The sequence below is a fragment of the Macadamia integrifolia genome, unplaced genomic scaffold (genome assembly GCF_013358625.1).
Source record: "Macadamia integrifolia cultivar HAES 741 unplaced genomic scaffold, SCU_Mint_v3 scaffold2283, whole genome shotgun sequence".
Lineage (NCBI taxonomy): Eukaryota > Viridiplantae > Streptophyta > Magnoliopsida > Proteales > Proteaceae > Macadamia > Macadamia integrifolia.
The window spans coordinates 1-22126 of NW_024868612.1; the positions used below are offsets into that span (position 1 = coordinate 1).

General features: G+C 38.2%; 4 protein-coding genes and 1 pseudogene across 5 annotated transcripts; all 5 read right to left on the reverse strand.

Annotated features, from left to right (window-relative positions):
- Positions 1 to 18: 18 nt before the first annotated feature.
- Positions 19 to 2034, reverse strand: LOC122066182 (salutaridine reductase-like). 2 transcript variants are annotated; one of them, XM_042629996.1, is made up of 5 exons: positions 1950 to 2034; positions 1635 to 1838; positions 1318 to 1561; positions 1120 to 1194; positions 19 to 285 (listed from the first exon to the last, which is right to left on the reverse strand). In XM_042629996.1, exons 2-5 carry the CDS (start codon positions 1667 to 1669, stop codon positions 79 to 81), a joined length of 561 nt encoding a protein of 186 aa, XP_042485930.1. In that variant the 5' UTR covers positions 1670 to 1838; positions 1950 to 2034; the 3' UTR covers positions 19 to 78. The 2 variants fall into 2 exon arrangements, with proteins under 2 accessions (XP_042485930.1, XP_042485929.1); XM_042629995.1 differs by lacking the exon at positions 1950 to 2034 and having other exon boundaries at positions 1635 to 1941.
- Positions 2035 to 2550: 516 nt separating this feature from the next.
- Positions 2551 to 4465, reverse strand: LOC122066179 ((+)-neomenthol dehydrogenase-like). The gene is made up of 5 exons (XM_042629992.1): positions 4317 to 4465; positions 3987 to 4230; positions 3788 to 3862; positions 3529 to 3708; positions 2551 to 3122 (listed from the first exon to the last, which is right to left on the reverse strand). Exons 1-5 carry the CDS (start codon positions 4349 to 4351, stop codon positions 2754 to 2756), a joined length of 903 nt encoding a protein of 300 aa, XP_042485926.1. The 5' UTR covers positions 4352 to 4465; the 3' UTR covers positions 2551 to 2753.
- A 4914-nt stretch (positions 4466 to 9379) lies between these two features.
- On the reverse strand, positions 9380 to 11843 carry LOC122066180 (salutaridine reductase-like). Its single transcript, XM_042629993.1, has 5 exons — positions 11725 to 11843; positions 11397 to 11640; positions 11199 to 11273; positions 10940 to 11119; positions 9380 to 9990 (listed from the first exon to the last, which is right to left on the reverse strand). The coding sequence occupies exons 1-5, from the start codon at positions 11757 to 11759 to the stop codon at positions 9625 to 9627; spliced, it is 900 nt and encodes a 299-aa protein (XP_042485927.1). The 5' UTR covers positions 11760 to 11843; the 3' UTR covers positions 9380 to 9624.
- Positions 11844 to 14401: 2558 nt separating this feature from the next.
- On the reverse strand, positions 14402 to 15925 carry LOC122066178 (annotated as a pseudogene).
- Positions 15926 to 18604: 2679 nt separating this feature from the next.
- LOC122066181 (cytochrome c-type biogenesis protein CcmE homolog, mitochondrial-like) lies at positions 18605 to 19925 on the reverse strand. The gene has a single exon (XM_042629994.1). The coding sequence runs from the start codon at positions 19692 to 19694 to the stop codon at positions 18900 to 18902; it is 795 nt and encodes a 264-aa protein (XP_042485928.1). The 5' UTR covers positions 19695 to 19925; the 3' UTR covers positions 18605 to 18899.
- Positions 19926 to 22126: the final 2201 nt, after the last annotated feature.

Below are 22126 nucleotides of genomic sequence, written 5' to 3' on the forward strand. Positions count from 1 at the left end.
TTTTTTTATAAGAGCTTTTCCATCCACAAATCCTCAAACCCAGATGGAGCAAGTTCTAAGGTATATCTACCAACATCTTTACAAGATCAGGTTCGATACCAGTACCTGTAGCCTCCCTGATGAGGAAGAAACATTTACAATTCTCGGTGAATCAGATAACTGAAGGATAGGAAGAAGTGCTTCAGTCACTCTTTTGGTTCCATAGTAGTTTGCTTGTACACATTCTTGGGCCGTCTCATATGTTTGCCTTGCCAGTTGTCTAAATTTAGCTTCCTTAACTTCTTGCTGCATGAGTAGAAACTTTTCAGTATAAGTTTTCATCCTTTCCTGTTAGGATTAAGCAATTAATTCCTTTTTTTTTTTTTACTGAAAATAGAATTTTATTAAAAGGGGGAAAGAAGAGTTCAAGAGCCCAAGAATACAAACTCTGAAGAGGCATCCTAAAAGGTAAAACAAACAAATTTACAGAAGAGAACAAACCCGATCGGTTTTGATAATAGCACAAAATTTCTCAACAAATCCCCCAATGTTGAGCAGGTTATTCCTCTGACTAACTAATAAACTATCATGCCCCTGAGAATCCCTAAAGGAAATGTTCTACTGGAGCATCGAACTATCAAGCCCCCAACTGGTGAATGTGAAATATGCCACACCAGTGACATCTCTGAAAACCTCAAAAGGATTTATATGCATCTGAATGGCTCAATACTGTTCTTGAATGGATTGGAATTCGTGGCAGGGGCAACCTTTGATCTGGCCAACCTAATACATGAGCTAGTCTCAAACATGACTGGCCCAAAGCATAGGCACAAGACTTGATGGTATTATAGAGTACTCTTTCGCTACCATACCATGCAAATCCTAGTCATTTTTTCTCTGTCACTCACACGAAAACACACACATTTATGTTAAATGTAGTCATTCTAGGAACAGTTTATCACAAGTAATAAGAGTGAGTTAAACTTGGAACCTGTAATCATTCCAAAGATTTGAACAGAAGATAATCTGGTAATGGGTAAGAATCTAGGAGTCTTTTTTAACATAACCATCTTATGAGGTACAGAATATAAAGCTTGTAACCACAAACATTAACAACAAAGGAGAGAGTCAGAGACTTACAGAAGCATCTATTGTCATTAGGGCTTCACAAGCATCATCATCTATTTTGATTCCAGAGACAGCTGCATTGTTCACCTAGAACAAATTTCAGCTCAAATCATTTAATCAATAAAAGCAAGATGCCAGGATTTTCTGCAAATAGATTCTGATGAAATTCTCTGTAATGATACAAATAAAAATATGGGATTCCAAAATTACCAAGATATCAAGCTTTCCAAAATGGGTTTTGATGAAATGACCTAGGGAAGCAATTCTAGCAGGGTCCTTCACATCCAGCTGATGAAAAACCACATCAGATAGTCCAGACCCTTTGAGCTTCTCAACAGCTTCAACACCTTTCTTCTCATCTCTGGCTGTCAAAACCACTGCTACACCATTGGAGGCTAATTGGCGACATATCTCCAATCCAATCCCTTTATTGGCTCCTGTAACAACTGCTAATCTGCAATACAACTCTTGGTTAGGATAACTGGCGGTAGCCTTAAATGGGTCTGCTTTGGAGCTGAATCAATTACCTCTTTGATGTAGAATTTGTGTTGGTCTCTGCCATGTTCGACACAGTTTAAGAAAAATATCAACCAACAAGCAAGCAACGGTTGAGCTAGCTGATCGTAGGCCACTCTCTCCCTATCGATCGCAGAGCTGACATTTCGCCATTCGCTTGGTTTTCTTCGATCAATAGCGAATGACGCAGGCTTGGTTCTGTTCTTCAATAAGCGCTGCCGACCAAAACCTGCTTTCTTACAACTCCAATAAAGAAAGAGGAAATCATAAATATCTTCAAAACTTTGAAGCCGCTCGCCCACCATAGTGGAAAATGGGAAGAGTACCTTTATCGCAATTGAGAAGTCATTCCAGTGACTCCAGTGGCTTCATCAATTTGGAGTTTAGAGGCCACACAACGTTAAGTTTGTAAAATTTGTGGTGGAAAGTTCGGACAAATTTTTTTTTTTTTAAATAAATAGGAACAAAAAGACTGGCACAAGTATAAAAAGGCACCACGTCAACCCCAGATAAGGTAAAAGTAATGACAACCCTAGATAAGGTAGAAGTGATGAAAATATAAGGAACGTAAAGTCAAATCAATTAAGTTTTTCATTCTTTGGAGCGAAGGTAGTACGGGTGAATCTTATACGGTGATTTCATCCAGTATAGTTGAAACGGCTTTTGAATAATATCGTCAACATGTTGGATTCCCTCTTCAAAAAATGTCAACTCCATCTCTTCCACTTGAGAGAGACCAACGTCAACATGTTGGATCCCTTCTTTAAAAATTTTCAACTCCATCTCTTCCACTTAAGAGAGACCAACTGAAAAAACTGCATGCTACTCCGAAATAAGAAGTATGTTCTTCAATTAAAAGCAATGGAAAGCAATGTCCATTTGAGTAAATATAACTAAGAATTCAATAACTGTATCAAATAAAAATTATTTGGTTCAGTACCAATTGTAACAGTCTTTATTTCATTACTGGACAAATATGTAATACATAGGAAGTAAAGAACTTTGTATGGAAATAAGGTAATTCTAGCTTTATTCTCTCTCAGGAAGAAGATCTTGAACAAAATTCAACCAGAATAAGATGATCTTCATCCCCAACCCCCCAACAAGAAAAAGGAAATCTTGAACAATATTCAATCAAAGGAAGTCACTTCCTTCTGGAAAAAGAATAGCCCAGAAGGGCCATCATCAGGCAGCAAAGCCAACTTAACAGGACCTGCTGCACCTTCTTCAATAGTAAATTTCCCTGTGTTGAGGTTAAAATCAGATTTGACATAACCTGGGCAGACGCAATTTATCCGGAATTTGGGAAACTTTTTTGATAGAATCCTTGTGTAGGCATTCAAAACTGCTTTGGACATGCAATATGCAGGCCCGCCTTTAGTTTCTATTAAACCCTCCTTGAATTCCTTAAGATACTTGTTCACTGCTTCATCCACTCTCTCTTCTGTGAGGCCATCAGTATCACTTAGCACATCCTTAGCCCAGGTGACTGAGATGTTCTGCAACAACAGAATTAGAGAAATTATATTCAATTAAACTGAATTAGCATAGTATCCATACCAAATCATCTTTTAAAGGAAGAGGGATAGTGCTCAAGTGGCAGAATAGAATTCTGCAGCCAACCCTGAATAACTGAGAATGGTTTATGGAGTTGACCTAAGTTTAGCACGCAACACTACAAAGCAGATGCCACCAAAATTCATTGCTTAGATTCATGACAAGGGCATACCCAGTGCGCGAGGCTCCAGGTACTGCAAGGTCTTTGGAGGGGTATATGTTGCTTGGAATGATGAGATTCAAATTGTTGAGGGAAAAGAAGGGTGCAAGTTCTAAGATGTACCTGAGTCTACTGACCACCTTAGAACATTCACAATATCTTTACAAGATCAGGTTCGATACCAGTACCTGTAGCTTCCCTTGAGAAGAAGAAACATTCACAATTCTTGGCGAATCCGATAACTGAAGGAGAGGAAGAAGTGCTTCAGTCACTTTTTTGGTGCCATAGTAGTTCACTTGTAGACATTCCGGGCCCGTCTCACAAGTTTGCCTTACCAGTTGCCTAAATTTAGCTGCCCTAACTTCTTGCTACATGAGTAGAAGAATTTCAGCGTAAGTTTTAATCCTTTCCTATTAAGATTAAAAAAGTTATTCTGAAGAGTCTTACAGAATCACCCACTGCCATTATTGCTGCGAGACCAGCATCATCAAATATGGCTCCATTGACACCTGCATTGTTCACCTACAACAAATTTCAGCTTAAATCATTTAACCAATCTAAATTAAGATGCCAGGATTTTCTGAAACTAGGTTTTGATGGAATTCTCTGTAACGATACAAATAAAAATATGGAACTCCAAAGTTACCAAGATATCAAGCTTTCCAAACTGGGTTTTGATGAAGAGAGCAAGGGAAGCAATACTAGCAGGGTCCGTCACTTCCAGTTGATGAAAAACCACATCAGATAGTCCAGACCCTTTGAGCTTCTCAACAGCTTCAACACCCCTGTTCTCATCTCTGGCTGTCAAAACCACTGCTACACCGTTGGAGGCTAACTGGCGACATATCTCCAATCCAATCCCTTTATTGGCCCCTGTAACAACTGCCAATCTGCAACATAACACTTGGTTAGGATAACTGGTGGTGACATTTAATGGGTCTGGTTAGAAATCCATTAAAGGAGCTAAATCAGTTACCTCTTTGATGCAGAGTTTGTGTTGGTGCCTGTCATGTTCGATGATGAGAAGTGATGGAATAGAGAAAACCAAGTCTGGGCAAAATTTTATTCTAGTTGCTAATTGCACAGATATGCTTAGGCTTAGGAGCCTATTTATAATGTGATTTTATAAAAACCATGTATATATTATTGTGATGCTTGCGTGTGCCATTACATCATACTATTGAAAAATCAATAAAACCAGTCATTCTAATCAGATTAAAACAAGAAGACCAGGTCAATGTTGTGTGAGTGTGAAGTAAACCTTCTTCTTAACTGTATCAGTTTCTTAATTTCAGACCATTGCTTTCGTGTGCCCTTACATCATTATTTAATAAATGGGTTAATTATTATTATTATTTTTTGGTAAAATGGGTTATTACTTATACACCCCTGTGTAGCTGTACTACACTACAAAAGTTTGAAAAGTAGTTTTTTGGTAATAGAAAAAGGGTCTTCCATGGTAGTGATCCCCGTACTGGAAGCAGGGATTTCGCAAGATCAATGGGCGATAGTTCCACAATCAGTTGACTTGAATGGTGATGGGTTGAGGGCATTTTCATCACAAGACTACCAACCCCATTGGTAAAGTTTGAAAATTTTATATAGACAACCTTTGCATTTTAGATTTATTAGAACTAGAACATTAGTCAATCGTCATTTATTTATTTATTTTGAATAAAAAATATCGATGATGTCATGAAATGAAAAGATTATAAATGCCCAAGAGCGAATCACATTCACGTACGTCCTTGATCCGTGGATATGGAATCTATTTTCTCCTCTGCTCGTTGTTGCAACATTTTCTGCTAAATGGATCCGAATTGATTTCTAAATTAAGGTTATGCTTGCTTTTTTTTTTTTTTGTGGTCAGTAGAGTTTTGCAAACCCGTTAATGGCATTTTGGAGTTAGATATTGAGGATCGAGTATGTAGGCTTCTAAAGTGAAAAGAGATTCGCCTGAGGAGGAGAAGCTTGCTTCTCCGTTCCAAAGTAGTGGAACTGTGTTCAGGGTTTCGTGAAGTCCCACAAGGATAGGAGCTCTGTTTCTCTAGTTTGCTAGGACTTGTGAGTAGTTCCTTCCATCACAATGTTTTCTTTTTTTTTGCTAACGACGGATATTCCGAGGTTAAATGAGAATCATTCAACTTTCACTAAAAGCAGTGAAGAGCACTAAACACCCCCGTGTGAGTGACCCAAGGTGTACCTAGTGGGACTCGAACTTAGGACGTCCGACTTTACGGCTCGTGCCAAGTTCGTTGCTCACCAACTGTGCTACCCCCTTGGGCACAATGTTCTGTTATCGTTTCCCTTGCCAAACCTTAATTTCGAAATCGCTTCCGACCCATTTAGTGAAAAATGTTTGCAGCAGTGAGTGGGGTAGAGAAAAAGTGGATGAAAGGAATTGAGATGGAAGTTCACCCACTACTTAAATTGATATGAGTTTTTTAGGTTGAATAACTTATAAAGATAAAATGGTTTTTTTATTCCATTGCTACCACCAGATTAATATTGTCAGGTTTCATAAAGCTTCAAATAAACTTTTCAAACTTTTGAGATATCAAGCAATCTCGCCATAATACAAGGTCTAATTTAGTTAAGTCTTTTATAAATTCTGCCAAAAGAGAAAAAAACATCATTATATATAAATCAGTTAGTCCAGTAGGAGCAAACCATGAAAACCCAATTTAATAGGTAAAGCTTTTCCTTGACCTTGTGTGGTCAAGAACCATCAAACCATCAATGTCAATAAATATCCGCCTCTATTTATGAAAGATCCAAAATAACTCCCACCATTGCACGATATCTCATGGACATCATTTGAAATAGCTAGAGTATATATGTGATGTGTTAGCTCATGATTGGTGCCTTTTGTCATCATTACACTCATACCTCTTATTTTTATAAAGTTGAAATTAACTCACGCTGATGTAATTTGATGGAACCGATTAACCATAGCCATGTTGATCTTAAAAAAATAGTTAAATGAGATTAAGTTCCCTATCCGGCTATGTAGCTTACGTTGGTGCCTCCCTGTATTCATCTCTCCTCTGATAGTAGTGGCAGATATGTCATTTCATAGGAAAGAGGAAAAGGAGAAACATGGAGGCACTAGCTTACGCTACGTACCTTGATAGCATTCTTTCTCTAGTTAAATATTGATACTATTGTTGATGATGGTGGAAGACTTTCTGGTTTACAGTAACGGTCAAATTGATCTTTCTGTGATGGATTTCTTTATTTTTTCTTTTCGCTGTTTTGGTTATAGATCAGATCATTGGAAAATGCATAAATTCTCCATTTTAAGCACATAGTACTGGGTACTTGAATTAAGTGTTGATTATGTATGTCCATCAAATCCGATTTATTAATAAGACTATTTATTTTCATTTATGCCCAATCTGATCCCTTCCACAGCAGAATTGGGTTCCTGCCAACATTAAGAGCCTTTAATCCTCTTTTTTTTTTTTTTTTTTTTTTTTTTTTTTTGTGAGTTCTTCAATCGAAGGTAATAGAAAGGAACAAATCTAACCGAGCAAAATAAGAATTTAATAACTGTAACAAATCAAGATTTGGTTCAGTACCAATTGTACCTTTCTTCATTTTATCATTGGACAAATGCTTAATACATAGAAACAAAGAACAATGTATGGAAACAAGTTCATTCCAGCTTCATTCTCTCTCAGGAAGACGATCTTGAACAACATTCAACCAAAATAAGAACAGTACTTCTGGAACAAGAACAGCGCAGAAGGAATCTTGAGCAATATTCAATCAAAAGAAGTCACTTCCTTCTGGAAAAAGAATAGCCCAGAAGGTCCATCATCGGGCAACAAAGCCAACTTAACAGGACCTGCTGCACCTTCTTCAATAGTAGATATCCCTGTGTTGAGGTTAAAGTCAGTTTTGACATAACCTGGGCAGACACAATTTATCCGGAATTTGGGAAACTTTTTTGATAGAACCCTTGTGTAAGCATTCAAAGCTGCTTTGGACATATCAGAGGCAGGCCAGCCTTGAGTATCCTTAAAATCCTTTAGAAACTTGTTCGGTGCTTCATCCACTCTCTCTTCTGTGAGGCCATCAATATCACTTAACACTTCCTTGGCCCAGGTGTGTGAGATTTTCTACAACCACAGAATTTAAAGAAATTATAGTATAGAAGAGAATTGTGTAGCCAACCCAAAAAAGGTCAGGGATGCATGGGAATTTTAGAATGACTCTATATCCAAGAAGAGCTTATTTAATCCCCAGAACCAATATCTTTGTTTCACCAATCTTCTTGCAGTACTTGTAGATAGATAAAGAAAATTTGTTCTTGCTTTCGAGTACCCTTACATCATTATTTAGAAATCAATTAGTCCAGTCTTAGCAAAACATAGATAACCATGGAGAAAGTTTTCCTTCGAAGCACCTCTCTTTCAGCCAACAATGGCCATAAATATCTACCCTTGTTTAGGAATGATCAATAATATCCCTCACTATTGTATGATACTGTATGTACACCATTCAAAGGTTCTCCCTTGACCATGATTGAAGAAATACTTGGTCCCAATTTAATAGTGGATTGAGTTTTCCTTCCCCTATTGTAAAGGAATAATTCTTTTTGGAAAAGTGATGTGGCCCCATGATTGATGTCCGCTGTCATCATTACATTCTCATCCCTATTTATGAAATTACCCCTCCCTAATGCAATCTGCTATTACCAATTACCAATGGCCATGTTGAAGAAAATTTTTCTTTCACCATAGGTGAAGGGAAACTCGGCCCTTATGATTAAATGCAATTGATTTCCCTATTGGGCTACATAGCATATGCTAGCACCATCTTGTGTCTGTCTTTGTCCCCCGACAATAGGGGAGGATATGTAATTTCACTGAGTGAGAGAGAGAGAGAGAGAGAGAGAGAATAGCATTAAGGGTGTCAATGGGCTGAATTGGGCTGGGTTTTAAAGCCTAACCCTTGTAAGGTCTCTTAACTCAGCCCAGGCCAGCCAAATTCTAGTTTAGGTTGAGCCCAAGCTCAATTCTGTTAGGATCAGCCCAACTTAGCCCAGCCCTAATTGGGCCAGGTTGGCCCTAATAGACCATGAGAGTCCCTCTATATTGCCGTTTGGATGAGAGAGAGACCATCAACCTGCTCATTCTCAAACTTTGAAAGCCAACAATGTCTTCCCAAAAAAAAAAAAAAAAAGAAGAGTAAAGATAGATGTGGGTAGTGTGATGACAAAAAGTTGTTGATAGTAAATAAAGACATTTAAAAAGTATGATATATTATATATTAATGTAGGAATGTAATATATTTATTATATTTAAAAATATACATTTATTGCATACATTTGGTTGGGCTGGGCCATCCTCAACCCAGACCCGGCCCTGCATCGGGCTTGAAAATTCCATCCCAAGCGCAGCCCCAGTGTAGGGCTGAGTGCTTACCCCATGCCCAAGGCGGGTTAAGGTAGGTTTGGGCCGATTGGGCTTTTATGGCACCCTAAAGGCCTTAACTAGTATAAACTACCCAGCTGGATCAACTGCTGATGATGGTAGGAGACACTGGTTTATAGAAACTATCGGATGATGGATTTCTTTGATTCTTTTTCTTCATTTTTTTTCCTCTCCTTTTCCACTGTTTTGTTTATATATCAGATCAGATCATCAGAGTATTCATTTAGAGAAATTCATACCTTTGATTACCATTATTTGATTATAATTGTTTGCAAACAGATTCATAGTAAAAAAATGCAACAGTGACTCTTTTGTTGCTCTACATTGAGGCTATGCGAAAAAATCTTATTCTAAAATCTCTACCAATTTCCCAGTTAATGCCAAATAGTGGCACTTTCAGAGCCTCCTTTCCTTCAAATGCTTCTATCTGTCTTTGAAAACTGAGATTAAGAAGTGTTGTCTGACCTCAAAATCTCGAATTGAAGCAAAAAGTAAACTAGTACTGTGTTTTTCAGTTTTCCAATTGAAGCTTAATGGGAAGCAAAATCTATTTGAATAAATAAAGACTACATTTGTAAACTAATCTAACCAAGCAAACTAAGAATTTAATAACAAAATCAAATCAAAATTATTTGATTCTTCAGTGCCAATATTTTTTCATCATTAGAGAGATAATACATAGAAGCAAAGAACTATGTATCGAGACAAGGCAATTCCATCTTTATTCTCTCCCAGGAAGATGGTCTAGAACATCATTCAACCAAAAGAAGATGATCTTCATCCTATTCCCCCAACCAGGAAAAAAAGAAAAGAAAAAAAAAAATTATCCTGAACAATATTCAATCAGAAAGAAGACACTTCCTTCTGATAAAAGAATAGCCCAGAAGGGCCATCATCAGTCAACAAAGCCAACTTTACAGGACCTGCTGCACCTTCTTCAACAGTAAATTCTCCTGTGTTGCAGTTAAGGTCAGTCTTAACAAAACCCGGGCCAACACAATTTATCCGGAATTTGGGCAACTTTTTTGATAGAATCCTTGTGTAGGTATTCAAAGCTGCTTTGGATATACTATAGGCAGGCCAGCCTTGAGTATCTATTAAACCCTCCCTGAAATCCTTTAGATACTTGGTCAGTGCCTCATCCACTCTCTCTTCTGTGAGACCATCTATATCACTTAGCACTTCTTTAACCCAGGTGTGTGAGATTCTCTGCAACAATAGAATTAAAGAAATTGGTGTCAACTAAACTAACAAGGATAAATGTCCATATCAACTCATATTATCGGGTTGTCCTTTTTGAATAGTGCTTAAATGGCAGAATAGAACTGTGAAGCCAACCCCAAGACTGAAGGGGTCACAACTCAAATTCCTTGCAAGTGCAAATGGTCAAAATTTCAGGTAGTAGCGTTGGATCAGTCTTGGCCATTGGTAATCCAGATTCATGTAAAAGGTATTAATAGATAGTACACAGTCTAATGTGAAGATCATTACAAATTAATGGTTAGTCAAGGTTTCAAGCTCATAGTTGAAAGGAGACAGTCCAATGTGAAGATCATTACAAATTAATGGTAAGTCAAGGTTTCAAGCTCATAGTTGAAAGGACTCCAATCCCTGCAAAACACTGGAAGTGGGAAATCCAAATCATGGAATGGGTTGCAGACCGAGATTCCGTAGCATAAGATCTACATACTTTACCAACTAATCGAACTGCCATAGGAAGTCCTATTCTGTTTGAAGCAAAAGAGCTGAATAACGAGAATTGAAAAACAAGAGAAATAACTCATACATGACAGGCATATGATTGAAATAAGCCACCCAATTTGACATACAGCCTCTTTGCTTCTTTTGAGTAACTTCCCATCTATCAATTTTCAGATGAGCACAACACCACTCCATGTAGCAGAGTGATCTATATCCTATTTTATCAATTCACAAACAAAAACTACTTGAACTAAACTACATCACAAGTTAAAGAAAATGGAATTCAAATGATTGAGCGAAAAGGCAAAGGTTTTTTTTTTTTCCTTCTTATTTTCATATTAAGAGCTTTTCCATCCACAAATCAAAAGATTTGTTTCACCAATCCTCAAACCCAGATGGAGCAAGTTCTAAGGTATATCTACCAACATCTTTACAAGATCAGGTTCGATACCAGTACCTGTAGCTTCCCTTGAGAAGAAGAAACATTCACAATTCTTGGCGAATCCGATAACTGAAGGAGAGGAAGAAGTGCTTCAGTCACTTTTTTGGTGCCATAGTAGTTCACTTGTAGACATTCCAGGCCCGTCTCACAAGTTTGCCTTGCCAGTTGCTTAAATTTAGCTGCCCTAACTTCTTGCTACATGAGTAGAAGAATTTCAGCGTAAGTTTTAATCCTTTCCTATTAAGATTAAAAAAGTTATTCTGAAGAGTCTTACAGAATCACCCACTGCCATTATTGCTGCGAGACCAGCATCATCAAATATGGCTCCATTGACACCTGCGTTGTTCACCTACAACAAATTTCAGCTTAAATCATTTAATCAATCTAATCAAGATGCCAGGATTTTCTGCAACTAGATTTTGATGGAATTCTCTATAACGACACAGATTAAAATATGGAACTCCAAAGTTACCAAGATATCAAGCTTTCCAAACTGGGTTTTGATGAAGAGAGCAAGGGAAGCGATACTAGCAGGGTCCGTCACTTCCAGTTGATGAAAAACCACATCAGATAGTCCAGACCCTTTGAGCTTCTCAACAGCTTCAACACCTCTGTTCTCATCTCTGGCTGTCAAAACCACTGCTACACCGTTGGAGGCTAACTGGCGACATATCTCCAATCCAATCCCCTTATTGGCCCCCGTAACAACTGCCAATCTGCAACAAAACACTTGGTTAGGATAACTGGTGGTGACATTTAATGGGTCTGGTTAGAAATCCTAAAGGAGCTAAATCAGTTACCTCTTTGATGCAGAGTTTGTGTTGGTGCCTGTCATGTTCGATGATGAAAGTGATGAAATAGAGAAAAAAAAGTCTGGGCAAAATTTTATTCTAGTTGCTAATTGCACAGATATGCTTAGGCGTAGTAGCCCATTTATAATGTGATTCTGTAAAAACCATGTATATATTATTGTGATGCTTGCGTGTGCCATTACATCATATTATTGAAAAATCAATAAAACCAAACAGTCTAATGAGATTAAAACTAGAAAACAAGGTTAATGTTGTGTGAGTGTCAAGTCAATCTTCTTCTTAACTGTATGGGCTTCTTAATTTCAGACCATTGCTTTCGTGTGCCCTTACATCATTATTTAATAAATGGGTTACTTATTATTAATATTATTATTATTTTTGTAAAATGGGTTAATTACTTAGACACCCCTGTGTAGGGGTACTATGGCCAGATTGTTTGACACTTCAGAAGTGTGAAAAGTTTTTTTTTTGGTAATGGAAAAAATGTGCTCCATAGTAGTGATGGACAAGCCCCCGTATAGCAAGCGGGGTTTCCGCAGGACCAATGGGCGATAGTGTGCATGTCAAGACTCAAACCCACAATCAGTTGACTTGAACGGTGATGGGTTGAGGGCATTTTCACCACAAGACTACCAACCCCATTGGTAAAATTTGAAAAGTTTATATAGACAACCTTTGCATTTTAGATTTATTAGACGTAGAACATTAGTCAATTGTCATTTATTTATTTATTTTGAATAAAAAATCATCAATGATGTCATGAATAGAAAAGATTATAAATGCTCAAGAGCGGAACAGATTCACGTACGTCCCTGGTCCATGGATATGGAATCCATTTTCTCCTCTGCTCGTTGTTGCAACCTTTTCCACTAAATGGATCTGAATTGATTTCTAAATTAAGGTTATGCTTGCTTTTCATTATTCTTTTTGTTGTGGTTAGCATAGTTTTGCAAACCCGTTAATGGCATTTTGGAGTTAGATATTGAGGATCAAGTACGCAGGCTTCTAAAGTGAAAAGAGATTCGCCTGAGGAGGAGAAGCTTGCTTCTCCGTTCCAAAGATATTGGAATTGTGTTCAAGGTTTCGTGAAGTCCCACAAGGATAGGAGCTCTGTTTCTCTAGTTTGCTAGGATTTGTGAGGAACCTAGTTCCTTCCATCACAATGTTCATTCTTTTGCTAACGACGGATATCTAGGCCTTTGGCCTAATTAGTCCCGCGGGCTCATACTAACCCCACAACTGCATGGATCGGGTCATTTCAAGGTCAAATAAGAACCATTCAACTTTCACTGAAAGTAGTGAAGAACATAAAACACCCCTGTGTAAGTGCCCAAGGTGTGCCTAGTGGGAGATGAACTTAGAATGTCCGATTTTACGGCTAGTATCAAATTCGTTGCTCGCCAACTGTGCTACCCCCTTGGGTTAAACCATCACAATGTTCCGTTATTGTTTCCCTTGCCAAACCTTAATTTCGAAAATCGATTCGGACCCATTTAGCGAAAAAGGTTTGCAGCAGCGAGTGGGGGAGAGAAAATGTGGATGAAAGGAATTGAGATGGAAGTTCACCCACTATTTAAATTGATTTGAGTTTTTTTAGGTTGAATAACTTATAAAGATAAAATGTTTTTTCATTCCGTCACTAACACTAGACTAATATGTCAGGTTTCACAAAGCTTCAAATAAACTTTTCAAACTTTTGGAATATCAAGCAATCTTGCCATAATACAAGGTCTAATTTAGTTAAGTTTATAAATTCTGCCAAAAAGAGAAAAAACATCATTATTTATAAATCAGTTAGTCCAGTAGAAGCAAACCATGAAAACCCAATTTAATAGGTGAAGCTTTTCCTTGACTGTGTGTGGTTAAGAACCATCAAACCATCAATGGCCATAAATATCTACCTCTATTTACGATCAAAAATAACCCTGACTATTGCACCATACCTTATGGACACCATTTGAAGGTTCTCCCTAGATTATGGCTGAAAGATTACTCGGTTCCAATTTAATAGTTAGGAGAAAACATGTGATGTTAGCCCATGATTGGTGTCTTCTGTCATCATTACATGCTTACCCCTTATTTTTATAAAGTTGAAATTAACTCACCGCGATGCAATTTATTGGAACCGATTAACCATAGCCATGTTGATCCTAAGAAAATAGTTAAATGAGATTGAGTTCCTTATCCGGCTATGTAGCTTACGTTGGTGCCTCCCTGTGTTTATCTCTCACTTGATGGTAGTGGCGAATATGTCATTTCATAGGAGGGGGAGGAGAGGGAGAAACATGGAGGCACTAGTTTATGCTACGTAGACTAATAGCATTCTTTCTCTCGTTAAATATTGATACCGTTGTTGATGATGGTGGAAGGCTTTTTGGTTTACCGTTAACTGTCAAATTGATCTTTCTGTGATGGATTTCTTTATTTTTTCTTTTCGCTGTTTTGTTTAAAGATCAGATCATTGGAAAATGCATATATTCTCCATTATAAGCACATAGTACTGGGTAATTGAATTAAGTGTTGGATATGTATGTCCATCATATCTGATTTATTAATAAGACTATTTACTTTCACCGATCCCTTCCGCTGCGCGATTGGGTTCCTGCCAACATTAAGAGCCTTTAACCGAGCAAAATAAGAATTTAATAACTGTAACAAATCAAAATTTGGTTCAGTACCAATTGTAACTTTCTTTATTTTATCATTGGACAAATGCTTAATACATAGAAGCAAAGAACAATGTATGGAAACAAGGTCATTCCAGCTTCATTCTCTCTCAGGAAGACGATCTTGAACAACATTCAACCAAAAGAAGAACAGTACTTCTGGAACAAGAACAGCGCAGAAGGAATCTTGAGCAATATTCAATCAAAAGAAGTCACTTCCTTCTGGAAAAAGAATAGCCCAGAAGGTCCATCATCGGGCAACAAAGCCAACTTTACAGGACCTGCTGCACCTTCTTCAACAGTAAATTTCCGTGTTGAGGTTAAAGTCAGTTTTGACATAACCTGGGCAGACACAATTTATCCGGAATTTGGGAAACTTTTTTGATAGAATCCTTGTGTAAGCATTCAAAGCTGCTTTGGACATATTATAGGCAGGCCAGCCTTGAGTATCCTTAAAATCCTTTAGAAACTTGTTCAGTGCTTCATCCACTCTCTTCTGTGAGGCCATCAATATCACTTAACACTTCCTTGGCCCAGGTGTGTGAGATTTTCTACGACCACAGAATTTAAAGAAATTATAGTATAGAAGAGAATTGTGTAGCCAACCCAAAAAAAATCAGGGATGCATTGGAATTTTAGAATGACTCTATATCCAAGAAGAGCTTGTTTAATCCACAGAACCAATATCTTTGTTTCACCAATCTTCTAACTCAGATGGAGGAAGTTCTAAGGAGTAACTACAAATATCCTTACAAGTCCAGTTTTGATATCAATACCTGTAGCTTCCCTGCAGCGGAAGAAACCATTACAATTCTCGGCGAATCAGATAGCTGGAGGACAGGAAAAAGTGCTTCAGTCACTCTTTTGGTGCCATAGTAGTTTACTTGTAGACATTCTTCAGCTGTCTCATAAGTTTGCCTTACCATTTGTCTAAATTTAGCTATCTTTGTTTCTGGCTGCACAAGTGAATGCAATATTTCAGCATAAGTTTGAATCCTTTCCTTTAACAACAGAGGAGAGGATCAGAGACTCACAGAATCATCCACTGCCATCAGGTCTCTATAAGCAGCATCATCTAATTTGACTCCAAAGACACCTGCATTGTTCACCTACAATAAATTTCAGCTTAAATCATTTAACCAATCTAATCAAGATGCCAGGATTTTCTGCAACTTGAAAATATGGGATTCCAAAGTTACCAAGATATCAAGCTTTCCAAACTGGGTTTTGATGAAATGAGCAAGGGAAGCAATACTAGCAGGGTCCTTCATATCCAACTGATGGAAAACCACATCAGATAGTCCATACCCTTTGAGCTTCTCAACAGCTTCAATACCCTTCTTCTCATCTCTTGCTGTTAAAACCACTGCTACACCATTTGAGGCTAACTGGCGACATATCTCCAATCCAATCCCCTTATTGGCTCCTGTAACAACTGCCAATCTGCAATACAACACTTGGTTAGGATAACTAGTAGTAACCTTTAATGGGCTTGGATAGAAATCCATTGAAGGAACTGAATCTGTTACCTCTTTGATGCAGAATTTGTGGTGGTGCCTGTCATGTTTGATGATGAGAACTGATGGAGCTGGGCAAACTCAAGTCTGGGCAAAATGCTATTCTAGTTGCTCATTGCACAGATATGCTTAGGCTTAGGAACCTATTTGTAATGATCTTTGATAGAAAAGATGCACATATCTGAAGCCATCAGAGTGAAATTTGTGATGCTTGCGCGTGCCATTACGTCATCCTATTGAAAATTCAATAAAACCAGGCAGTCTAATCAAAGTCAAACACGAAAACTGGACTTTTGTTGTCTTAGTTTGAAAGGAGCAAAAGCCAGGCATATGCTGTCCTGTGTGTGTTAAGTAAAGCTCCTTTAACTTCTTTCCTTTATAAATCTTATCTGAAATTCTGATGAGATACGATTTTACTAATGGATGAATCCGGGTTGGATCTCCAGTTCGATAGATAAAGAAAATTTGTTCTTGCTTTCGAGTACCCTTACATCATTATTTAGAAATCAATTAGTCCAGTCTTAGCAAAACATAGATAACCATGGAGAAAGTTTTCCTTCAAAGCACCTCTCTTACAGCCATCAATGGCCATAAATATCTACCCTTGTTTAGGAATGATCAATAATATCCCTCACTATTGTATGATACTGTATGTACACCATTCAAAGGTTCTCCCTTGACCATGATTGAAGGAATGCTTGGTCCCAATTTAATAGTGGATTAAGTTTTCCTTCCCCTATTGTAAAGGAATAATTCTTTTTTGACAAGTGATGTGGCCTCATGATTGATGTCCGCTGTCATCATTACATTCCTATCCCTATTTATGAAATTACCCCTCCCTAATGCAATCTGCTATTACCAATTACCAATGGCCATGTTGAAGAAAATTTTTCTTTCACCATAGGTGAAGGGAAACTCGGCCCTTATGATTAAATGCAATTGATTTCCCTGTTGGGCTACATAGCATATGCTAGCACCAACCTGTGTCTGTCTTTATCCTCTGACAATAGGGGAGGATATGTAATTTCACTGAATAGGAGAGAGAGAGAGAGAGAGAGAGAGAGAGAGAGAGAGAGAGAGAGAGAGAGAGAGAGAGAGAGAATAGCATTAAGGAAACAATGTAATTCCATCTTCATTCTCTCTCAGGAAGATGGTCTTGGACAACATTCAACCAAAATAAGATTACCTTCATCAACCAAGAAAAAGGAAATCTTGAACAATATTCAATCAAAGGAAGCCACTTCCTTCTGGAAAAAGAATAGCCCAGAAGGGCCATCATCAGGCAACAACGCCAACTTTACAGGACCTGCTGCACCTTCTTAAACATTAGATTTCCCTGTGTTGTGGTTAAAATTTTCTTTTTTTTGGGGGGGGGGGGTCGTAGACTATGTATAACTTTCTATTCGTTTGATCAGGGAGCCCGGCTGATTAGGAACACCGAAAACATTAAGAACTAGTCGATTGTTGAAGCAGCCCATGTGGATTTCCAACATTACTGATGCCATTTGTCAAGGGAATACCTAGTCTAAGCCCTCCCCTCGCCTCCCTCCCTCCCTTTCTCTATTTTACTGTCTCATAATGGCTGCATGGGCTCACATGGTCCCAATATATACTATTCACGACTTTCTTGTTGGTTAAATCTACTTGCATCTTTGTTTTCAATTGATCCAATTGCTTAAAAAGCCTTAAAGCCTTGAGATCCTATAGGAAGTTCACTTTGTCATATGTACTGGAATACAATAGAAAATCTAGTAGATGCCAAATAATAGATACTTCTTTTAATGCAATCCACCCAAACATGACATATTAAAGTAATCTCTTCTGCATTAGGTAGAAGGTAGTATCTTCTGCACTCCTCTGGGTATAGGAGTGTAAAGCCCATGTTTGCAAATGGTTACAGGCCCCTTGAAAAGGTGGTAACTCTCAAAATGAACTTGCCTTACTTCTGCCACACCTTCCCTGAGAAGCAAAGAAAGGAGAAACAAAAAGGAGTGGAGGAGAGGGTAGGGGGTATGATATCATATTGTGTCTTTCTGGGTCACTGGATAGCTCCCCATCAGGGACTTGCTTTCCTTGTGTTCAATATTGGAAGTGCCACCCTTTGTGATTAGCTGACACCTATAGAAAGAAGGATATTTCAGCAGGTCTGTTCTGTTGCAACAATGGACTGGAGATGAGGTTTAAGTGCCCTATATCTCAGCGGGTTTCTGTCTCATAGGTATTAATAGGAAGGTGCGCATGGAGTGAGATACAATTTTCATACAGGACATGGTAGACTCGTGGCTAAGCTGTTGCATCTGGGCCAATCTCTCCCCTAATCTCCTGATACTTTCATTCTTTTTACAATAAAGAGGAAAAAAAAAATTTAAGAGAGAAAGATCTAGGTCATTAGAACAGCATTGTAGACTATGATCCTCAGTTCTGTAGTTGTTTATATAACTATAATGAGTAAAGATGCATAAAATGTCTACCATTTACTGTTCTGATGCTCCAACACAGTTTAGTTTAACTATTTCATGAGAGAGAGCGCTAACATCTATCACTACCTACTAGCCCAAACCAAATCAGGATCTCAAATAAATATTGATCATCAAGTTGATCTTAAACACATATATTCCAAGAAAGTTATTCTAACCAAAACACAAGAGTCTTCTAAGATTCCAAATTGCAATTTACAAACAATTATGCAAAGTCAACCTGAGAACATCTTCTTATTCATCAGAAATTAGTCTCACATTTTCTTCCTTGTTTCGTCCAATCAAAATAAAAAGAATGAGGAGAGAATAATGCCGCATTACAAGAACAAAAATGAAAACAAAAGACTCTCATTGATAGAAAATCATGCCTCTCCTCCCCAGTAAATATATATGCCATCTAAGACTATACTAGGTCACCATCAACCATCAACCCATCTGATCATCCATTGATGTAGGAAGGATAAATATTGCAGAAACAGTCATTGGCATACCGTTGCCCAGAATCAAGCTACTCTGGCTCTTCCTTGCCCAGACTCGGCCACGGCCTCGGCCTCAATTTTGGCTTTATTTTTCTCTATCGCCGCGGCAACCTCCTGTGGCATATACTTCTCGTCGTGCTTCGCGAGAACCTCAGTTGCCGCGAAATAACAATCTCCACTCAAGGCCTTAGCAGACACACGCCTCGCTGACGATGCCAGCTTCTCCTTAGGCTCCCCCGAGAATGGACGAACGAATCCCTCAACAACCACAGAGTGCCCTTCCCTAAACAAATCAGGGAGTGAACCCTGGTAACGTACCAAGATATCAGTGATCAAGTCTGTGACCACAAACTCCATATCAGGAGACGAAGCCGGCTGGGTCACGCTCCCTTCCAGAACCAACCCACCTAACCTGAACTTGTTCTTCGAAGGGTTTGTAGAGTACTTCTCCATGGCATCAGTAGGTGTGACATAGAACACCAATTGGTCCTGGAAATTGTTCAAGACGATTACAATAAACCCGGCTATGCAACTGAAGGTGAGTGCGTAAGTCCAGAGGCGGCGGTTCTGAAGCTGACGAGCTCTGGCACCGATGTCAACGGTTCGTTTGCGAACTGGTTGCCGATTGAGGGTCGATAGATACCGAATTCCAGCACTTGAGAAGGAAAATTCGACGGGAATGACAGAAAGATTAGATGGAGAAGTAATTGACAGTAGAGATTCAGGAACGGCGATGAAGGGGGAGGCGCGATGGGCGGAGAATTGCGAAAGAGTGCTTTGAAGACGAGATCTGAATCGTAAGCAAAACCTGGAAGCCATTGGAACTTCTCCAGATGATTTTAAGCGTAAAGAGAGAAAAATAAATAGATTAATTGATCGAAAACCTGAGCTTCAAGAGCAATTTGTGGAAGAAATTGAAAACCCTAGAAGGAAAAGAACCAGAGAAAGAGGTTCAAAATCAATTCACCTCCTCCCTGAGATTTCTCCAGAAGAGATCGTAAGGAAACGCTAGAATTTCATTCTCAGACAATTAGTCAATAGATCTCTAGACGATTCCCTGTTTAGGCTTTTATTATTCTTTCAAAAGGCAAGAGGTTTGACGCACGAGGAAGGTCTTAGAGGGTATATTGGTAGGAAAACAGGGTATATTGGTAATTACAGTTATGTAGCATTTGGTGGATCCATTACACATTATTGGGCCATGATCCATTGAACAGAAAGGCATAAAGCCCATATGGTGGATCCATTACACATTATTTTATTTTTATTTTTATTTTTTTTTGTGGAGATGAGAGACTTTATAGTGAATTTTTACCATGTGGACGAGATGATTTACCATTTTGACTGTAGAAAGGGAATCTTTAGCTCTAATAATTTGGTTGATCACTTATAAGGATGTCATCCTGTTTTAAAGTATTATTACGTCACCTGAATAAATTCAACTAATTGATTTGAAATTTAACACAAGATTACTCAATGATAAGATCATGCCCCCCAAATTCGAGTCCGAAATTGTCATGTGACAACTATAGTAAATATTTGGGAAAGGTTTCAAACTGGATTTGGATGAACCCATCTTAACTTGTAGACCTCGCTTAAAAAAAAAATTGTTATTGGTGACCATAAGCATCCTAAAAATGTTCAACAGGAAGAAGCGAGAGAAAATGAAAACAAGTTTCCTTTTGGATTAAAGTATAGTTACTATAATAATATTTTTGTACGATAATTTTTAGATTAGGGCATAGCCAACGCAGGAGGTTTCCTCTATTATGGGATTTGAGAAGGGTTATAATGTAAGCAACCTTACGTCTGCTTTGTGTAAAGACTGTCTCTCAAAGTTACAGACTAATCTTTTCTCAAATAATTGTCAACCAAACACTTAATAACCAAAGGAAGTTTTCTTGCCAAATATCTTGATAAACATAGTAAATTAGATAAGTGGCTTAAGATATGATGTGATGCAATTCAATTTAGGGTTCCTCTAAATGGCTAACACTGGGTTGTAGACATTTCTTACCTTTATGTTTTCAATTATAGGGGTGTCAATTCCAAGCCCGCACTGGTAGGCCCGATCAAACCCGACACGTTTATGACCCAACTTAGATCGGCTTGATTAATAAACGTGTCAGGCTCAAATAGGTAGTACACGGTGCAGCCACCTAGCCCGACGGGCTTCCGACCAGCTCGACACATTTACAAGTCCGATTTGAACTAACTCTTTTAAGTTCGACTTAACCCAACCCCTTTTAATACTACTTGGTTTTTTTTTTTTTTTTTTTTTTTTAATTTAGTCCTAAGGGTATGTGATATGTACAATTAAGATGGTAGTAATTGTTATATGAATATTCATCTTTTTTATGCATAGTTTAATTGATTTGAACTTACTAAACTTGGGTTATGTAGGCATAGTTTAATTGATTTGAGTTTCGTGGGTTAAAGATCGAGTACTTTAATAATTTAGTTACTTTGCACATATTTGGCTTAATTCATTTTAACTATTGGATCTTTTTCTTTGTTATGCCCATCTTTGCTTCATTTTTTTAGTATTTCTCTTCAAGCACATTTAATGTAACAATTTTAAAGAGGACCCGTTTAAAGCCCGTTTAAAGTTAAATATGTCTATTGTCACACCCCGTTCACACAGAACTGGACCGGTGACCGGGCTAACTCCGGTTAACCCAAACCTGTTAGGATCATCTGACACAGTACCCAACCACAACATACACACATCTAAGATAAACGTTCAAAAGTTCAGCAGAAGACTTAATTTACCTGTAAATACCCCAAATATACTTGATACACAAATTATAGTATGTAGATAAATACATGTGGGCCCGCAGGCATGATATTTACACAAAAAGAATAATAATTCACGTATGAAATACACACAAAAAGGGATCATCAAAAGAATAAAAAAGTAAAACTCTGTACGGCGTCAATACTGCGGTCTCGCAGCACAGCCCTCGCACGTGCAATCTGTACCGTGCTCATACTCCTCGGGGACCCACCAATCCTCATCGAAAAACTTAACTGTGGGGCCCGACACTTGATCTTCAGGCTAGTGACCTGTAAAATCATCTAAAAGAGGTGTGCACGTGGGATGAGCTCACTAGCTCAGTAAGTGAAAAGAAGTATCACACAACAATCACATCCATATGCACTATATGCTATGCAATTCATTTTAAATCTCATCCACCTAAACAACATTACTAAGTCTTTGATTTGGTGCTACTACAACCACAGTGCGCGTA